General features: G+C 42.8%; 1 protein-coding gene across 3 annotated transcripts in view; it reads right to left on the reverse strand.

The window, feature by feature from the left end:
- Positions 1–3,760: 3,760 nt before the first annotated feature.
- The window catches only part of RUNX1 (RUNX family transcription factor 1), a 175,679-nt gene continuing 163,146 nt past the window's right edge, over positions 3,761–16,293 (reverse strand). For all 3 annotated transcript variants that reach the window (XM_074858292.1, XM_074858293.1, XM_074858291.1), the window contains 2 exons: positions 12,042–12,203; positions 3,761–8,498 (listed from right to left, as the gene is read on the reverse strand). In XM_074858292.1, the coding sequence (XP_074714393.1) occupies positions 8,005–8,498; positions 12,042–12,203 (656 nt within the window). In that variant the 3' untranslated portion in view covers positions 3,761–8,004. The remainder of the gene's footprint in view (positions 8,499–12,041; positions 12,204–16,293) is intronic.

Consider the following 16,293-nt stretch of genomic DNA (forward strand, 5'->3'; position numbering starts at 1 on the left):
TTGACAGCCTTGCTACCCTTAGGAACCAGCATTTTATAAAGCCAACAAATCAGACCTAATCCCCTCCCTGCTCTGAAAGCAGGCTATGTTTTAAATCTGTGTATTAGATTTTCTTTCTAAATTGTTTTATCCTCCTCTCACAAACCCAAACAATTCCCAGACAGTGACTCGTGCTGACTAATCCAGTCTGGGAGACTTCTAGGTGTCCCTGTAACTTAAAACCAGAAAACAAGCTTCCTAATTCAGTAGCTAGACATTCCAATGAAGACCTGTAGGTTCTGAGCTTTTATTTTCCTTCTCCTCAGGGTTAAACATGCTTTTATCTACAGTGTGCCTCCCTCCCCCAGCAGGCAAGAGTTGAGATGAGTTGTAATTCGGACATTCCTTCCCTGAGATCCTGCCTACATTAGAAGTTCTGCTCCACAGGGCATCCCAGTGGCAAAGTTAATGTAAGCCCTCAACATAGTTAAACGGTGGAAAAAGGTGCTGTCTTACAGGGAGAAGAAGGGGGTGCAGGGAGAAGAAGGGGGTGCCTAAAGTCATGTCGAGGTATGTTCCTGAATAATCTTATAGAACTGTAAAAAGCCCAGAACTGTAAAAAGATATGGGGCCATGGATAAATTGTATTTTTGGCCCATTCACAGTGCTGGACTGAGTCATATTTTAGTCATGTCTGGAAACCACAGTGCCATTACAGGTCTTCCAGTATCATAGCAGTTGCAGTGGTGGTAGGCCTCTAAGCTATGAATGCTGTGAACAAGGTCTGTTTCAGAGCAGATAATTCCATTTACTGTCCGTTCTGTGACCACACATGCTGCACCAGTAACGACCATTCCCATGCCTGCTCAGAAGAAGGGATATCACTTTTGGGCACAGTACCCTGCACCACTAATCCAAGTCTCTTGTCTTGTGAGACAAGCCACTGAAAAGGGGGAAAAAGCCATGTACACTGAAGGTAACACACCTGTGTTGTCTTCCCAGGACAGCTGTGTTGAGTTGTACAGTGCCTTGTGGGCTGATAGTATTTAATAAGCAGCTTTTGCTCTGGAGCCTGGCTTATGGCTATTTCCTCATTGCACAAGTCAAACAAAGCAGTGTGGGAGAACACCCATGACAATGGCCTTTATAATTAAACATCATTAAAAGCTGTCAGTCAGGGTGTGAGGTGCAACAAGTCAACAACCTTTTGCGTTCACCTTTGCCAGTCCCTCCTCTCACAAACAGCACCCTCCAGCCTTAGTCTTCGTCACCTTCTTTGCCCTTTCCTCTCCCCCCCCTCAAGCAGCCAGAGGAGGGGGCTTGAGCTGGCCTTTCTCAGCTGCCAAAACAGGCATGGCAGGGCCACCTCGCGTGCCCAGGGATCCCAGAGGGCTGCCCTGACTGTGCACTGCCTGCTCCTGAGCAATCTCTCAGCTCCCCCCTTTGCCAGATACCCTGGGCAGGGAGGAAGGCAGAGGGGCAGGAGAGGGCAGCTGCCCATGCTTCCTCCCTGCACCCTGCAGAGACTGGGTGCCACCGATCTGGAATGGCACAACCACTGTGAAAGCTGGTGGTGGGCTTGGGGCTAGGAGGGACTCGTCTCAGTCCAACTGGCCTGCACAAATGCCTCAGCTGCTGTTGTCAAGTAAGAAAGACATGGCCTTTCTCACAGGGGCAGGCAGCCTCGGTGGCAGTGGGGTATGTGCACCCGGTTAAAATGGCCATGGTAGTCTGATGCCTTACCCTTCCACACAAAATGAGAACTCTGCTGCTACGTCCTCTACAGTCTTCAAAGTCAAGCAACAAAAATTTCTGTTGAGATGCCCTTCGGTGCAGTATTTTTGTTTTTGTTTTGACTGTTGCTATTTGTAGCTTCTTTTCCTGTTGTGTTAAAGTAAGAAACAAAATAAATCTGTGCTCGACTTCATCATCCTTCTCTAAAGAAGTGCTCTTGTGTTTCACAGAGTAAGGAGAAGAATCTGTAGGGTAGACCCTTGCAAAAATATAAGTGCAATATTATTGTTAGGAGAACATGGGATTGTGCCAGAAAGAAATGTCAGATGGTCGTACTGAGCAGGGTAACCAGTAACCACGTCAGAGGTTTGTGTTAGCATTTCTGACCTCTAAAGAGGTACCTGGAATTCAGTAGCTGTTTTCTCTTAGTGTCTTGGCCCTAATTTTAAAAAGATAATATGAATTATCATTTGAGAGATGGGGTGCTATCTGAGAAGTTGTCAGAAAAAACCCCACCTTTAATATTTTGTTTTGTAGCTTGTTTTTCACTTCACTGAGAGTAGTAGATAAAAGTTAACCTTTGTATATATACATTATTGTGTAGAAGGATACTACTGAAAGCTTCTTTAATATAATGCAATATCTTGTGTAGGGCCAATATCAGAAGATTACATATATATATGCATAGATACAGGGGCTTTCAGATCGAACTTTTAATATTGACTCTGGGTTTTTTCCTCATTTTGAAAGCTTGGTTCCCCCCTATTAATGTTTCATTAACACTGCTGTTTCATTATTTATTTAACGAGAAAAACAACCAATGTATCTCATAAGTAGTATGACCTCAAACTATCTGTTTTGGTGCTCCTGAAGTAAGGTTCAACTCATCAATATCAAAAAGGATCCAATCCAAGAAACAAAAGACTAAGGGAGAAAAATAAGAGCTGTAGATGACCTTGAAATATTGAAACTCAATCAAGAATCCTGAGATATAATGCAATTACTAGGCTTCTGTATCTGCAAAGTCTCAGTTCAGTCCTATTTTGATGGTCCTATTGGATTGCAGGCCTTTTGCCAGGTCACTCCACAGCAGGAAAATGCCTTTTTTTGGTTAAAAAAGAAAGAAATCAGTAAAAGAAAAAGTATGGAAACATATTTTTGATGTTGTGAGTGATACACAGTCAATACCCTTTCTCTGATGGTTACTTTTTCTCTGAGAGGGTTGTTTTCTCCCTGATGAAAGAATGCACCAGGCCAATGCGCATACTTGTCAAACATTTTATTTGTCATTCACACTAATTATGATATTGAATTTACAGAGGAAACTGTGGTACAAAGAAAGAAAGAAAGAAAGAAAGAAAGAAAGTCTTCATTAGAACTAACGCAGCAGTCCAGCTGCTCTGTGTGCTAGTTGTAATGAATTCTCCCGTGGCGCTGGACACAGCCATCCCTATGTACAGCAAGAGTCTACTCTGACGTGGTATCTAGAGACTTCCTGTAGTGGGGGAAAAATCTACTCTATTCTCTTTTCCTATCTGGTTCCAAAAAACAGCATTCCCCCCCCCCCCCCCCCCCCCCCCCCCCGCCCCCCCCCAAAGAAAAATCCCCTGCAATCAAAACCAAAAAAGCAAACTTCCAGAACCTGGTAGTTTCCCCTTCTGGAAATGTTCAGCATGACAGTGCCAAGGGAAAATGTGACTGTTGCGGGATGCTGCAGCATCTGTTTTGTAAACATAGCCAGTAAATGCTGAACAAATACACTGATGCTATTCTGATAGGAGTGCGTCTCCCACTGTGTCCTCCCCTCAGACTTGCCATACGGCCACCTCAGACTGAAAGTTTTTGTTTTAAAGTAAGATGTGACTGTCAAACCCAGAACACCACAAATAACCCACAGATTTTTGCACATTCATTTCTCCCCTACCACAAAAAAGTGAAGAATGTTGAATAGAGACCATGCTATAACTGTTTACAAAAGTGAATAAAATGTAGTTAATCTTGAAGCCTAAAATAACTAATTTGGAAAGAAATAAGTCTCACTACAGTATTTAAGCAAACACAAAGGTAAGTTCATTAAAAACACAGAAAAATGAAAAAAACGCGGAGTAATTACAAGCACTAAATATTTTGCTATGAAGCTTTTGAAATCTATTTACATACATAAATACAAGTAACTCTGTTGATGCAACCCTTTTAGGACAAGGAGAAAAATGCCAAGTGATCGGTACTGACCAAGCAAGGTTAACAAAAATAAAATACAAAACTGTTATGATGCAGGAAAACAAGCGTTTTGCTCAAATAGAAAAATGATCCACTTCTCCTGAATCTTCAAATACACCAATGGAAAAGGTCACCCAGAAAGCAGTAATGAATGTTTCAAGAGTGCAGGCAATTCGGAACACTCTGACAAAGACTGTGGGCCATTTGGAGGAAAGGGTTTTTCTCCTTTCCAGCGGATAGTTTGGCATAATTCTATAAATCAGATCCTTCGTAGCAGGGATGCACTCTGCATCCACCTCCCCCTTGCACTAAAGCTCCTGTACCTCGCCCTGGAAGCATAGCAGGAACTCTTGAAGTGAGCATAAATGTTGTTTGAAAGCAAAGTAATGGGCCTTAGAGCACATGAGAGCCGGGCCCTGTATTTACTTTGAAGTTGTTTGATATGGCTGCATCTGGACAGTGAGTTGTGTCTTGTGAAAGGAACACACAAGCTGATAGTAAGGACTGCCATTAACTGTGTTTCGGTAGGGGAAGGTATCTAAGGCACTCTGCTGACTGCAACTTGTGAACAGAAGCACAATAGTTCTTTTTTTATTTCATTCAGCTACCGGGATGATAAAACTATATAAATATATATATATTATATATATATAAAAATATATACTTATATACTATAATTTGGAGATGGGTGAATGGGGGAAATGTTTTATCCAAATGTCCTCTTTCTGCCTGCTAAGTGCTCTTAAGATACAAGAGGAACGACATGAGAGCATTTTTACAGCCTTGAAGATCTTTGCTGTCCTTAGTGGGACAGGGGATGGCTACAAAAATATAGATTTGAGTAAACTGTGGTTTCTCTGTGGCACTTGTGTGAATACACTGAAACCCACAGTGATTAAACAGACTAATTGGGGGGGATAACGAACTTTGCTTTTCCTCTGTAAAGAGGGTGCTGCTTTGTGCTGTGCTTGACATGCAAAGGGAGGTTAGACTCAAAAGTTCAGTTGCTGGCAATTATCGCAAGTGAGACACTGGGAAATCCCAGGGTTTTGTGACGTGCCAGTAAGGACACACGATGAGTGTGTGACCAGTTCTGAAGTTTCTCATCCTGTTCACACCAGGGAGAGTAAAATTAAGCTTCACCTTTAGGACAAGTGTAGAGAAAGTAGATGTGTAGACATAAGAAATGTTCAGTGTAGGGTCTAATCTCCAGGCTGAGAGATGCCAATTCCCCATTCTTGTGAATCCCTGATCTTGTACAATACTACAGGCTAAAAGGGGCAAAGGGCTTTAGCAGAAAGCAGGCTGTGGCAACAGACAGGCCTGGGAACGTACTAACCACATCAACCTCACTTCTGCCACGGGGCTGAAGTCACCTGGCCACGGCAGCCCTGCCCTCTGCAGTGAGGCATCCGGCTCCTCTGAGGTCCTCTCCCTTCCCTCACTTCAGGGTTCACGTTGCAGTACTATGCACTTGGGTGGTCCAGTCACAAGGCAGGTGTGAGAACTGTAGTAAATGATGATTTTTAATTGCACGGTGACAGAGAATGTGTAAGATGGATTCTGCAACAGAGCTACTGTTTAGTGATGAAGGACTTTTTTTTAGGCTACTGAAGAGGTGAGATTCCAACTATGTAAATGTCACAACAGGTAGGGTCTCTGTATTTCTGTATTCAGCAAGGTCTCCATACTTCCAAAATATATTTTTAAACGTTTTGATGTAATTTTGATGTTTTCTGCCTTTTTTGTTCAGAGCAAACTCTAGAAAATTACAAAGAATATTATACTAAATGAAAAGCACAAGGCCATGCATGTATTTTAACAGAAACATTTGGAACTTTTGCTGAGATCTCTTGAAACACTCCCTATTTTCTGCACAAAAATGACCTTATTGACAATGTAAATTCTTCAATTTGTAACTTTTCAATACCAAAGTGCTACTGCATCTGACTTAAACAAAGAAGCAAAATCATATTAAAAAAAAAGAAAACTTGAAAAACAAATGGTTTTAAATAAGTCCAGCTGTTTTGCTGCCTGCAGCCAAGGATCTTTTTAATTTGAATCCTTTTAATTTTTTTTAAACATCAAACACTGATCTGAAGTCCTGCTTTCAAATACTCTCTGAGTTGACCTGCAATTGTTTCACTCATTTAAGAGGTACATTAAATAACAATCAGCTAATTTGGAACGCACACGTGTCAACATCAGCAGTTTGTAATTAATGAGTAGTACAACAACTGCATTCAGACCAAACCCTCAAATAAAATAGTGCCATAAACTTTACAGTGACATCTGATATGTTTGTGCTGTAACGATGGGCAACGATGACGACTCTGTATTAAACATGCTGTTAGTATAAGCCTTGCATATTTGCTACAGGACAGAATATTGTATGCACCAGTTTTACATACCCTTCCTCTTCCCTCAGAAGATGGTGACAGAAGAACTGTTAAGGCCCCTTCTTTGCTAGCCTGCTTTCCAGATGAGCTTGACAACCCCGTTCAGTGCGAGTTATTTCGTGGTGCATGAACTGATCTATTTTCCAGCACACTGGAATGTGGCTTTTGTACTGCGCAGAAATCTTGGCTCTGCTGAGCTGGGAGCAAATCTCACACCAACTCCATCAGAGCCAGGACTTTACCCTTGCCATGCTAACTGCGTGTTGGCTTTCACTTTGAAAGACTAGGAGGCCTCCACCGTCGCTGTTAGGAAGCCCAGGCAAGCTCGGGAGCAGAATGGGGCCATATGGGGATGTATTTAGTCAGGGAATATTGAGTCTGCCTTATGAAATATGTACATCCTGATTACTGATCCTGAGGGTCACCACAGTGATGAAGGAAAAATGAGGAAGAAGTAGGGAGAGATGACTCCACTGGGTGGGAAGGCACAGAAATTCACAGGGATTTTGGTGCCTAAATCATTTCAGTGGGAGTTGGGCACCTAAATGCCTTTGAGAATCTGAGCCCAGTCAGCTGAGTAAAATGAGAGTGAGATAATTGTAAACAATATTTCTAGGTAATTAGGAGGTCACTTTACCCATCGTTATTCCAGCCTTTTTCAATGTGATAAATTTGACTTTGGCTGCTACCAAAAAAGGCAATTACTGATCTTTTTTAATATAGGCATATTTAAATAATAATAGTATCAACAAATAAGAAAAAGTCTAAATATCAAGCATAAATATCAATGAAATCATCAAAGTAGTACAGTAGTTGAAAATGACCCAAGGCTGTAGCCGTTGTATTAAAAAAAAAAAGTCCAAGAGAAAAAAGTTAAATTAACTCATTGAAAAAGGAGCTGATTCTTTCAGTTGACAAAGCAAGAAAGAAGCAAGCATGATTAAAACAAAAAAAAGAGCAAAATCTTTTTTTTTGCAATTTGTAAGGTGCCAAGAGAAATAAAACAAATTAGATGCAAAGCAGGATGAGCTGCATCCTAAAAACCAGACAAACAAAAAAACAAACCCAAAACAAAACAAAAAAACCCAGCAATAAAAAATTCCATATTCTTTGGAATATACAACATGGTTAAAAAAAAAAAAAAGAAAGAATTAAGTCCAACATATAAAACCTCTCATTCACAGCATTGCTAAAACAGAAGCGTTCACAGTTTCCCTCTGGGAATCTTCCTATACTTCCTTACAGCTAGTATGTCCATAAGATGCAGTAAACTCACTAAGATTTTTTGGGTTTTAAGTCTTAAAAATAGAAGTGAACCGAAACTCTCTTTAGGGCTGTGGAGACCTTCAAGCCCGGGCACGTTAGAAAGCCACAGGCCTGGAAACAGACTGGGTACCTTTCTACCCACCCTCACTACCACCAACTCAGGCGTCCTCCTTTCCAGAAGCTCAGCCCACTGCGAGGGATGCTTTGCTGGAGCGACGTCGCTTCACCAGGGGCTGGCTAATACACGCCACCACTCCTGGGAGCGCTGACTTCTGGAGGGTTTGCTTCTGAAAGTGATGTATGAACATGGCAGGGCCCATAAGCAAGACGGGTGTTTATGGGATACCTACGGGCACTGGGAAATGGAAAGCACGTTAGTCCTGACCCATAACTACTTAAAATTCATTCAGTATGGTCGCCACACCGCTTCCTCTAGCCTTGCTGTGGTCGCCATGTTAGTGGGGGAGTTGCTGTGGCTCCCTTCTGCCTCGACCACATCGCTTTGGTTGGGGAGGTTGGGGTTGAGGAGCGTCGATCCCGTGGAGGCATTGGTGCAGGGAGGGTGGATGCGTGGGGGGGACCGGTCCCCCCCCGAGATCATGGAGAACTGATAGGAGCCAGCGGAGGTTCCATAGTAGAGGTGGTAGGAAGGCGAGGTGGTCTGGAACGGGCTGCCCTGGGCCTGCGATGAGCCAGGGTAGGGAGGCGGGAGGTAAGTGTGGTATCTCGTGGCTGTGGACATGGCAGACATACCGATTCCTATCCCTGAACTGACGGGCGTCGGTGTGTAGGTAAATGCTCCCGGGTAGTGCATCCGAGGGTCGGAGATGGAGGGGAGTGCGGAGAAGGAGCGGTCGATTCCCACCCGAGGGTCACTAAACGCAGTCAAGTCAGAAGCACCTGGGTGGTGGGGAAGAGAGACAAAGAACTGTTGAGCTCACAGAATGGAGGTTCACCTGTTCAAGGCAATAACCAACATCCAAATGCTGGTCTGTGGTTAACCAAAGCAGCCAGAACAGAGCTATCCCTCACCTGCTCTCTAATGCAGTCATTGTAATGCTCGTAGATCTGGATGTTTTGGATTAATTTCAGTAAAGCAGCAATTAAAAAGGAGTGCCATGCTCTCGCCCTGTTTTGTATGTGTTTTAGATACCTTACAGCACATGCAATTATTTACATTTCCAGTGTGTCCTCACCCTCAAGGGGTGGGTAGGGAAGAGGGACACAGATCTCAAGCTCCTTGCCCAGCATCACCTGACTCACCAGGGATACTGATGGGACCTAAATATAAATTGTCCATCTTCTGCACAGTCTCTCCTTTCACCCAGTTTTATTTTCCAACTCAAATGGGAAGCTCCACGGAGCGGAGATTATTCTTCAGGTACATGAATGTCCACAGGTGGGGTTTACACACACAGGCTCAGTCCAGCTCTCAGCACTTAGGAGCACAGCTCCCCACTGACTCTCAACACTACCAAAGTCAAGATAAATCAGTTTCACTTAAGGTCTTCAATCTGGGTCCTCATATAATGTCTACATAATTGTTACTAACTTCTGAAAATCTTGGCTCTAATGAGTATGTAAAAAGGACAACAATAGTACTGCCTTTTTAGAGCAGAATGATATATTTGGGGGTTGGCCTTTTTTCCTCCTTTCATGTGTGCTAGAAGCCTTTCTCATCCTGCTAAGCGAAATGTTTTATAGGACAGTCAAATTCTGCTCCACTTTGGCTGACATCAGTGGAAGTATGCCCGGTCCCATCGTCTCCTTCCCTGGTGTGCAAGGATTAAACAAGCGGAGCAGATAATGGCCTCTTTAGGAAGGATCTTCATCATGACTCAGATTAATGGAAGGTGTCAGTCCCTAGAGTTGGCAGCTATGCATGATTAAAATAACAACAATAACAATTAAGAAAAAATCTTTCCAGAAGACAACTTCTTCTGTCAGACAAGGCGTGGAGTCTGTAGAAAAGGAGCCATGCGCTGAAGGAAATACTCATGAGAAGAAGCAGAGAGAAAACAAAGCTCTTGGCTCTGACCAGATTTAAAGCTAGAGCAGACACACTCCAGCGCCAAGTTCTGAAAGCTCATCAACGACACAGCCAGCACACTGATGAATTTCTATAAATTTCTTAGAAAAGCTCTGACGCATGCTGTATGCTTCCTTTTTGAGTTTGTCTTCTATTTTTTCTGGAAGATTAATGGGACCCCTGAACACATCTCCTTCCCCTAGACCCCAGCACCTTTAGATTTAACATGGCAAGATACACTATGATATGGAATGGCAGGAGCTTCAGAGTGGCTAAGGTTGAAGGTGGCATCTGACAACCTGCCAGATTTTAAATGGTACTTCCACACCTCATTCCTGAGAAAGAAACCAAACATCTTGAAACTGCCTGGACACATCACTTATCAGATGAGGGTTTCTTCTGCCCAGTTTTGGCAAAAAACAGAATAATGAGATTTAATGTCAAGGTGTTTCAAGTATGTCCCATATCTTTGCTTTTTCTTTTGAGTCACTGTGTCTTTAGATGATAGGGCCTAAAAACCCCTCAGATTTGCTCTTTGTCCTGACAAGGAGGAATTTCTTAGACAGTAAGTGTGTGTGACAGTAATGGGACGGGGGGGAATATATTGTGAAGGACTTTTCTGGGACTACTGAATGACGTTTAATATAGAAGTAATATTTTGGAAGCACTGCAAAAACCACTTAAGGTGTGTAGAGATGAGCCCCCATGTACAGAATTAAGAGAGCAAAGAAAGAATTCTGACATGTGAACTAAGCTCTTCTAGGTTCCTTCACAAGTCACAGAGAAACTACGCCTGTCCCAAGGTAAATTGCTTGGACCGTTTTGACCACGGGCACAAAAAGCACCGACAAGCCCTAGTGCTGGTGCCCTACCTCCATGCTCACCATGTGCACAAAAGAAACACAGGGTGCAGTTACTCCACGCATAAGCAGCTGTCTTCTGTTAGACTCTGCACTCCCGGGGGCAGCCACCATGGAAGCCTTTGGTGCTCATACGGCACAGTGCAATACAGGCCCGGGTACACAATGACAACATTTAGGCACTACGGCAATGCAAAAAATACCGCATTTCAATACCGAGTGCATTCACTCATTTGAGTGCAACCTCAGTCGCCACACTGTGATGTGATGTGATGTGATTAACATCTCCATTCAGTCTGATTTACATATCCACATCTACAAGTACACATGCATCAGGAACTATGTATAGGGCTTGAAAAGCAGAATAGCTGGTAAATATTGATTTCAAACAATTCTGTGAAGAAAAAATACATTTCTAAGTAAAAAAACTTGATGAAATAATTTGTTTTACTTGAAATTTTCTGGTTGCTATGAAGAAGATCTTTTTTCATCCTTCTCTCTTTTCTCTGTTTCTGTATTTTGCCAGTGGAAAGGAGTGCAACAGGAGGAAAACACAGGGGAAAAAGTAAAAAGGAGTCTTTTATTTTTAAAAGAAGAGTGTGTCAATAAAGAATAAGCATTTCTATAGACCTTTTTTAAAACAAGAAATTTTTTCCTTCTTCTGAATGGTTTCCTGTATTTTCAGCTATCTCTAAGATGTAATTAGCACCCAGATCTAACACATAATTTACTTTTGGTGGGCATCGTCCCTGTGACTCTTTCAAAGCAGGCTCTATATGACAACAATAGGACAGGCTGGAGCATATTCAAGTGATTCTCTCTGATCTTAGAAGAAGCCCTGAGTATTCAAATGAGAGCAATATGTGCGGCCAAAGAAGATGTTTTTGAAAAAGCTCTGTGCAAATTCGAATTATATGGCTCTCATTCATTTTAAGAAAATTCCTGCTATTGAACACACACATATTGGTTCAATATGTGTGGGTTAGAGTCAGCAGATGGTCAGTTGAGTATGGTGGAAACCAGGGGGGTAGCTTTCACTTCCATGCTGTATTTTAATGTTGGCTTGTAAAGCTCTGCAGTACAATTTGACAAAGATGTAACAAGACAATCCAGTGCAACACTTAAAATGTCAAACCCCACCATCCTGCAGTCAGTGTGTCCACCCATAACCTGCTGTGCTCTGGTCTGAATTTAGAGTGAGGGAAAGAAACAGAACTGAAATATCTGTGGCATTCATTTCTTGGCAGATACGATAGCTCTTCAGCACTCCAAACTATTTTTATAGTTCCATACATCTGCAAAGTGCTGCTCTCTCCTCTTTTTTTGTCTTTTTTGACAATGATATGTTGGACCCAGACCGTATGTCTTTACTCTTTGCACAAATCCCAGCAAAGTGTTGGGAGAAGGCTTGCCTGAGAGGGCCCGCAATAGGCTTCACTGCAACTGGAGAAAAGCTGCGGCAGCACCCTAGGACGCTGCAACCTGTTTGCACTGGAGACAGCCTCAAGGCTTTGGTGAGGCCGGGTGCGGGGGGACAAACTTTTAGGTACTTACTTGACAGCCGGCTTGAAAGCTCTGCGGTGAGGGATGTCATGCCGCTAGCCCTGCCGGGTGATATCGGCGTGGCGGGGTGCACGGAGGGGGTGGCAATGGAGCCCAGGTACTGGTAGGACTGGTCGTAGGACCATGGCGGAGATGGCTGTACTTGCCTTGTGTCTGCAATGAAAAAGAGACCTATAGGCTGTTTTGAATGATAAAACTTTGCAATCAAATATGTGAACCAAACCACATGGTTGAAATAGAAACTTAAATGCCAAGATAATTACATTTCAGTTCCATAATCCCCTTTGTCAAGAAACCTTCAGATGAATTGCTTTCTAAAATATTATCTGTGCATCTGTGATTTTTGATCAGTTGACTTTTTTTGTGAAGATTTTTGGTATTTCACATTGATGGTGGGCAGGGAAAAGTGGTCAGGGAAAAGCAGATCAAGCCTTCCAAGGTGAAAGACTATTCATTGCTGAGATGCATTAAGTATTTTGGGCTGTGTATTTGCAGCCCTTTTAGCCAAAAAGGCATGCCTTGCATGGCACCCAGGAGACAAAAATCTGAACTGTGAGTGTTTCTGTGCAACTGTGCAAGTAGAGAGAGAAAAACAAGATTAAAATGTGTGTGCGTGTGTGAGAGACAGAGGTGGAGAGTGAAACTTGTGTCCTCCAGAAGGCAGGCTCCTAAGTGGATGAATAGAACTGGGGAATTTGACTTCTTTTGAAAATCCCAGGCTTAATGAAATGAACAGGTGTTTTGTACATCTATTTTGTATATGCTAAAATACAGAAATACAATTCAGAGCGATGGGTACATCTAATAGCATTGTTTAAACTTTAGAAACAGAAAGCCTCACACAGACTCCATGGCACTGCTAAGCTGAAAATGCAGACAACCTACGAGTACAGGCTTTCTGTAGGAACTGCTGCTTCTTGGAAGCAAAATCTCAAAATGCACAGATGCGTAAAACATTTACAGAAAAACGCTAACCTATGATAGTCTAGCCACACGACTAGTTTGGCTGACGTTTGAAATCAGAGATGCACAGCAGGGAGTTTGTCCAAATCAGTTGCACCGATGCAGAAACAACTCTTCTCTGCTTATTTCATCTTTGTATATGAAGCTGGCATTTTCAGTGTATAGAAAATGTCTAACTTTCATATAAATCAAACTGAAAAAGATTCCTCCCCCCTTACCTACCCAGAAATTTTTTTACTACTTTTAGTGAAATCTTTTATATTTTCTTCAGCCCTAAGAGCATTCTCCTGCAGCTTCATCTAGCTAATTGCCTTTTTGAAAAAAGCAAATGTTGGATGAACTGCATTCAGATAAAACTGATCAGCATGGAAGGGAAATTTCCTAAGCCTGAGATGAAGGACTTTGATCTTTCATCAGAAAGCCCATGTGGAAATTATTATTTTGTTGTGCTTTATAGAGATGAGTTTTGCATTTTGTTTGTTTCATCTGTTTAGAAAAGAAAATTTATACAAAACTCCAAGCTTTTAAAAAATAACTAGTGAAGTCACTTGCAGAATAAGCTGAAGTCTTGTAAAGATTTTTATGCTGAGTAACATATTCAAATTCAGATATTATTAATATTTAATTTTTTTTTTTCAGGCAGGCTTCCTTAAAAAGAAATTCAGTTGACTCACGCTGTTTTAAAAGCAACATCCAATTGCATTAAATGGACTTCAGTAGAAACAAACAAAAAGACATAGGCACAAAGCCTGCCTTACTCTGAATTACAACATCATCTCATTGTTAATGTATGGTCAGTGTTTATTAAAGATGACAGGGAGACAGATGAGGGAATTCAGTCTCCAGGGGTAGCATTAGGATAAATACCACAAAGCATCGACAGAGCAGGTGTTGTAATGGTACAGCACTGTGTGTTTCAGTTCTAAAAGATGGTTAATTAAATCATTGCTCCCTTATTTCAGCATGCAATCTCACTGATTTTGGTTCAGCAATGCGGCCAAGTACTAGAATCATGATACATGTGCTGGAGTGATCCCCGCCCAGGGGTAGAAACCCCCTTGGCTATTTCTCTTGCCTGGGGAGCCCTCGATGTGCTCTCTCGAGGCTGATGCCACAGGTGGCAGAGTCTCCCCTCTGTCACCTCTCTTACAAGGGCTCTCGTCAACACTGTCACTGCAGAAGCCACTGAACCCCTTTGACTGGAAGTGTTTTATCACCAGCTTTCAGGTGCTCTGTCCTTAGGCCTTAGCACTGCAGAGAAGAAGGAAGTCCCTTCAGAGCGATCTGGGTATGTGTGAAGGGGGTGCTGCCACCCATCTTTGTTTTTCAGGCTGAAAGGAGAGAACGTACTGTCTGTTTTCTCCTGTTACAAACTGTTACTTCGTGGTAGGGCAGCTCTGTCTACCACTTTTCTCCTGTTTCTTACATTGCTGGCTCTTCAGCACAAGAGACGTGGCTTTGTCCTGTACCTTGCCCAGCACGCATGGGATCCTGGTCCGTGAAACAGCCCCAAGTGCAATAAATGCATGAACAACAGTAAGAAGATGCAGAAAAAGCCACAGTAGCTGCCACAGCTGCAGAAGAGGAAGCACGACCTTGTCATGGGTTTACTAAACACTGACAAGACTAAACTGAAATACGGTTTGTTTCTTTTAGTGCTATTAGAATTAGCTTTGTGCTCTGGCCCGACTAGAAAGCAGATAATAGACCAAGTATGTGCCTACTAACATCCAGAAAGAGATTACCAAGATATCTGACCTCCCTCATCCATTTGCTGTTATTACTGACCTCTGGGGTACTTGAAACAGTGACAGACAGCCTGAGAGACCCCCATTATTAATCTCCTCATCCCATTAAGTCTTTCTTAAGTGAAAGTTCAAACTACCGATCAATTTTCCATCTTGGTACCTGCATTCCCAATCCCCGTATTTGCTCTTAAAGATTGGCTTTTTGACATCAGACTGGTTAACAAGTTGCAATCTATTCAGCGATGTTAATATAGTGCATTATATTATATACACATATTAAAAGCGGGTTGTGCTGACTAACCCCAGGCATCACCTTCGCAGTTTTTTAATAACAAGTGGAGAAAAGTATCACTGTAATAGCATTTTTATGGCACCATTTCAATATCAAGAGGCAGACTCAGCTCCCAGTAAAGACAGTGTTTGCATTTCCAGCAGCTTCAATAGGATCTGGATCAGGGGCCTCAAATGGCATTTTATTTTTGTGATAGATGCTTTTCTTCAACTTTCAGGTTACCTGAAATTAAACTGGAATGGGTTCAAATTTGCCACAGGACTAGGCTACACAAAAATGCAACAAACTTTTCCCAAATCCATCTCTTTTCTGCTTTCAAAATAAAGAGATGCACATCTCATAAGTTAGTAGCTTGGCATTGGGAACTGGATGTGTGGCTTTGTGTGGCTGAAGTTAATTTGGTCAAAATATGCTGCAAATAAATGGGAGTTGCTTCCCAACTCAGAATTATCTGTGAGGAGATTTGCAGGGAGAGCTCCTTTGACAAAGGGGAATTACAGGGCTTTGGGTCCACACGGTTTAAAAGCCAGACAGGATTCCAAAATCATTTAAAAGCAGATCAAAATAGCACGAAACCAGGGAACTTGCTCCAGTTGGTGATCTGTGCCCAATCCTCCCGGTATTTCTCCCATTAGCAAGTACTTTCCATTTCTGCTTTTTACGGTGTGAGAAAATGTATTTAAAACATGAAAACAGTTATTAATTGCAATAAACCACTCCAGGGCGAGAATTATGGTGCAATAATTCACACCTTGCTGCGTAGTCACGAGCTCTCGGCCTCTCGCCTCATGCCTAACAAGCTATTAAGCCGAAAGTATTGAACCATCTTTCATGCCTCGTCATGTTTTATTGCCGCAAAAAGGTTGCGTTCGGCTTGTTTTAAAAAGTTGTAATTAAGCTGTACAAATGTTGCATAATGTTTAATAGTTTAACGAAACAAGCTTCGGTGAGAGACTCGGCGAACGAAAAAAAAAAAAAAAAAAAAGCGGCCTCCCCTTTGCACGCCGCTCCCTCTGGTCCTAGTATTTAGCATTTTCCCAGCCGTTTTCGCTGTGGAAAAATGAAGAGCCTCACCGGCGGGAGGCGGCGGGGGCCGAGCGGTGCCGGGGCGGCGGCGCATCGGTAGGTGGCAGCGGAGGCCTGGCAGGAGCCGTTAAGGCCCGCCGCGGCCCACAGCCCCCGGCCGCGGCCCACCGCCCCCCGCCGCGGCCCGGGCCCGCCCGGCGAGTGCCGGGCTCCC

Source organism: Strix uralensis, chromosome 2 (assembly GCF_047716275.1).
Source record: "Strix uralensis isolate ZFMK-TIS-50842 chromosome 2, bStrUra1, whole genome shotgun sequence".
NCBI classification, from domain to species: Eukaryota; Metazoa; Chordata; class Aves; order Strigiformes; family Strigidae; genus Strix; species Strix uralensis.